Source organism: Bison bison, unplaced genomic scaffold (genome assembly GCF_000754665.1).
Source record: "Bison bison bison isolate TAMUID 2011002044 unplaced genomic scaffold, Bison_UMD1.0 scf7180017847294, whole genome shotgun sequence".
Taxonomy (NCBI): Eukaryota; Metazoa; Chordata; class Mammalia; order Artiodactyla; family Bovidae; genus Bison; species Bison bison.
This window is the reverse complement of record NW_011477867.1, coordinates 170,187-173,340: the sequence shown is the minus strand read 5'-3', so window position 1 is coordinate 173,340 and position 3,154 is coordinate 170,187. Positions and strand designations below refer to the sequence as shown.

At 65.3% G+C, this 3,154-nt stretch overlaps 1 protein-coding gene across 1 annotated transcript in view; it reads left to right on the top strand.

Annotated features, from left to right (window-relative positions):
- The window catches only part of CIC (capicua transcriptional repressor), a gene marked incomplete at its 3' end in the record, with an annotated part of 11,259 nt that extends 8,105 nt beyond the window's left edge, over positions 1-3,154 (top strand). The window contains exons 9-16 of the mRNA XM_010842683.1: positions 22-253; positions 354-644; positions 741-1,063; positions 1,346-1,599; positions 1,698-1,852; positions 1,947-2,078; positions 2,654-2,785; positions 2,889-3,154. Coding sequence (XP_010840985.1) covers positions 22-253; positions 354-644; positions 741-1,063; positions 1,346-1,599; positions 1,698-1,852; positions 1,947-2,078; positions 2,654-2,785; positions 2,889-3,154 — 1,785 coding nt within the window. The remainder of the gene's footprint in view (positions 1-21; positions 254-353; positions 645-740; positions 1,064-1,345; positions 1,600-1,697; positions 1,853-1,946; positions 2,079-2,653; positions 2,786-2,888) is intronic.

Here is a 3,154-nt window from a genome sequence, read left to right as displayed (position 1 = left end):
GAGCCCTCATCTGGGAGTCAGCGCAGGGGAGGGTTTCTGGGGGGCCGGCTCTCCTCACACCTTCCCCTTGCCTCTCCCTATGGCAGAATCACCTATGTGCAGTCAGCAGGTGGGCACGCACTGCCCCTGGGCACCAGTCCTGCGTCCAGTCAGCCTGGAACAGTCACCTCGTACGGACCCACGAGCTCGGTCACCCTTGGCTTCACCTCACTGGGGCCCAGTGGCCCCGCCTTCGTGCAGCCCCTGCTTTCAGGTGAGGAGTGGGCCTGGCTGGCATCTGGGGACCACGGGTGGGACCGAGGCAGCCCAGGCCCTAACTTGGTCCCCTGCCTCTGCCGTCTCTCTCTCCACAGGCCAAGCCCCACTGCTGGCTCCTGGCCAGGTGGGCGTGTCGCCTGTGCCCAGCCCCCAGCTACCTCCCACCTGCGCAGCCGCCAGTGGTCCCGTCATCACAGCATTTTACCCTGGCAGCCCCATACCCACCTCTTCAGCACCCCTGGCCCAGCCATCCCAGGCTCCCCCAGGCCTGGTCTACACTGTGGCCACCAGCACCACCCCACCTGCTGCCCCCATCCTGCCCAAGGGCCCACCGGCACCCACTGCTGCCACCCCGGCCCCTGCCAGCCCTTTCCCTAGTGCCACAGGTGGGTGTCAGGCTAGGTGAAGACGGGCTGACTGGGTGGACCCAGGGGATGGGTTCCTGTCAAGCCTGGCTTAGCAAATATTCTCTACACCCGCAGGCTCCATGACCTACAGTTTAGTGGCCCCCAAGGCCCAGCGGCCCACCCCTAAGGCCCCCCAGAAAGTAAAGGCGGCCATCGCCAGCATTCCTGTGGGCTCCTTCGAGGCTGGTGCTCCTGGGCGGCCAGGCCCTGCACCCCGGCAGCCCTTGGAGCCTGGCCCAGCCCGTGAGCCCCCAGCGTCCGAGTCAGAGCTTGAGGGGCGGCCAGCAACACCAGCTCCTCCACTGCCCCATGAGACCTGGACTCCCACAGCCCGGAGCAGTCCCCCGCTGCCCCCACCTGCCGAGGAGCAGGCCAGCACCAAGGGCCCTGAGACCATGGTGAGTGCCCAGCAGCCTGGGGGTGGCCACCACTGCTTGGCTCTGCTCCTCTGTCTCCTGTCTGCTCTTCTGTCCCACTGCTCTTCTCTCTACCCATCTGAACCATGCCCTTGTGGGTTCTCCTCTGGCCTTGGGCTAGTATGTCTGCATGACTGGGTCCTGCCCACAGTTCTGTATCTCGGCGGTCAGCATCCATCTCTGTGATCCCTCTCTGTTTCTGGGTCTTGCCCTGGTGAGTCTGACCCCAGTGTTCTCCATCTCCTTCCCCACCCCATCCTCCAGGCCACCAAATTCCCCAGCTCGTCTTCAGACTGGCGTGTCCCCGGGCTGGGCTTGGAGAGCCGGGGGGAGCCTCCCACCCCTCCCAGCCCGGCCCTGGCTCCAGCCCCAGCTCCTGGCAGCAGCAGCGGCAGCAGCGAGGGCGGCAGTGGGAGGGCGGCCGGTGACGCCCCTGAGCGCAAGGAGGCGGCTGGTGCCGGCAAGAAGGTGAAGGTGCGGCCCCCGCCCCTGAAGAAGACCTTTGACTCTGTGGACAAGTGAGCATGGGCTGGGGGACCTGGTGGAGCGTGCGGGTTGCTGGGAGAGGGGGCAGCTGCAGGCGGGGGCAGAGGAGGTGACCCTGCCTGCTCTCCAGCAGGGTCCTGTCAGAGGTGGACTTCGAAGAGCGCTTTGCCGAGCTGCCTGAGTTCCGGCCTGAGGAGGTGCTGCCCTCGCCCACCTTGCAGTCTTTGGCCACCTCACCCCGGGCCATCCTGGGCTCCTACCGCAAGAAGAGGAAGAATTCCACTGGTAGGCAAGCGCCAGGTGCCCGGGGAAGGTGGGGGACAGATGAGGCCCCCCAGGGGCCTCAGCACGGCCACTGAGCCTGCTTCTGTCTGAACAGACCTGGACTCGGCCCCCGAGGACCCCACCTCGCCCAAGCGCAAGATGAGGCGGCGCTCCAGCTGTAGCTCGGAGCCTAACACCCCCAAGAGTGCCAAGTGCGAGGGCGACATCTTCACCTTTGACCGCACAGGTGCCGGCGTGGTGGCAGGCAGAGCTGTGGGGGACCCAGGGCCTCCAATAGGGGTGGGGTCTCAGGAACAGGGTTAAAGGTGGGAGAGTGAGCAGGAGTCGCTGAGAGCGAGGACAGCAGGCCAAGGGTGGGTTCTGGAGGTGCTCTGCTCTGTTGTCTGTGCTGGGTCTCCATTGCTGCACGGCTTTTGTCTAGTTGCGGCGGGCGGGGTCTGCTCTCTAGTTGAGGTGCTCAGGCTTCTCACTGCGGTGGCAGCTTTGCTTGCGGCAGAGGATAGACTCAGGATGCAACGGCTTCCGTAGTTGTGTCTTGAGGGCTTAGTTGCTCCACGTGGGACATGTGGGATCTCCCCAGATCAGAGTTCGAACCCACGTCCCCTGCGTTGGCAAGTGGATTCTTTACTGCTGAGTTACCAGGGAAGCCCGGTTCTGGAGTTTCACAGGCCCCTAAATTCCCACCTGACCTTGGGCAGGTTCCTTCTCTGAACTCAGTGTGAAACAGGATTCAGTGAGGGCTGAGTGGACCTGCTTGCACGGTGGCGGGAGGCTTGACCGGGCTCCTTGTACTGCTCACAGGCACAGAAGCAGAGGACGTGCTTGGGGAGCTGGAGTACGAGAAAGTGCCCTATTCGTCGCTGCGGCGCACCCTGGACCAGCGCCGGGCCCTGGTCATGCAGCTCTTCCAGGACCACGGCTTCTTCCCATCAGGTGAGCACAGCTGGGAGTCTCAGGGCGAGGGACTTGGAGGGGGCCTACCTACTCATCTCACCCTGCCCTTCTCCCTCTCCCTGCCTGCCCCTGCTGCCCACAGCCCAGGCCACGGCAGCCTTCCAGGCCCGCTACGCGGACATCTTCCCCTCCAAAGTCTGTCTGCAGCTGAAGATCCGTGAGGTGCGCCAGAAGATCATGCAGGCGGCCACTCCCTCAGAACAGCCCCCGGGAGCCGAGGCCCCCCTCCCTGGACCGCCCCCCACTGGCACTGCTGCTGCCCCTGTCCCCACTCCCAGCCCTGCAGGGGGCCCCGACCCCACCTCACCTGGCTCGGACTCTGGCACAGCCCCGGCTGCCCCGCCACTG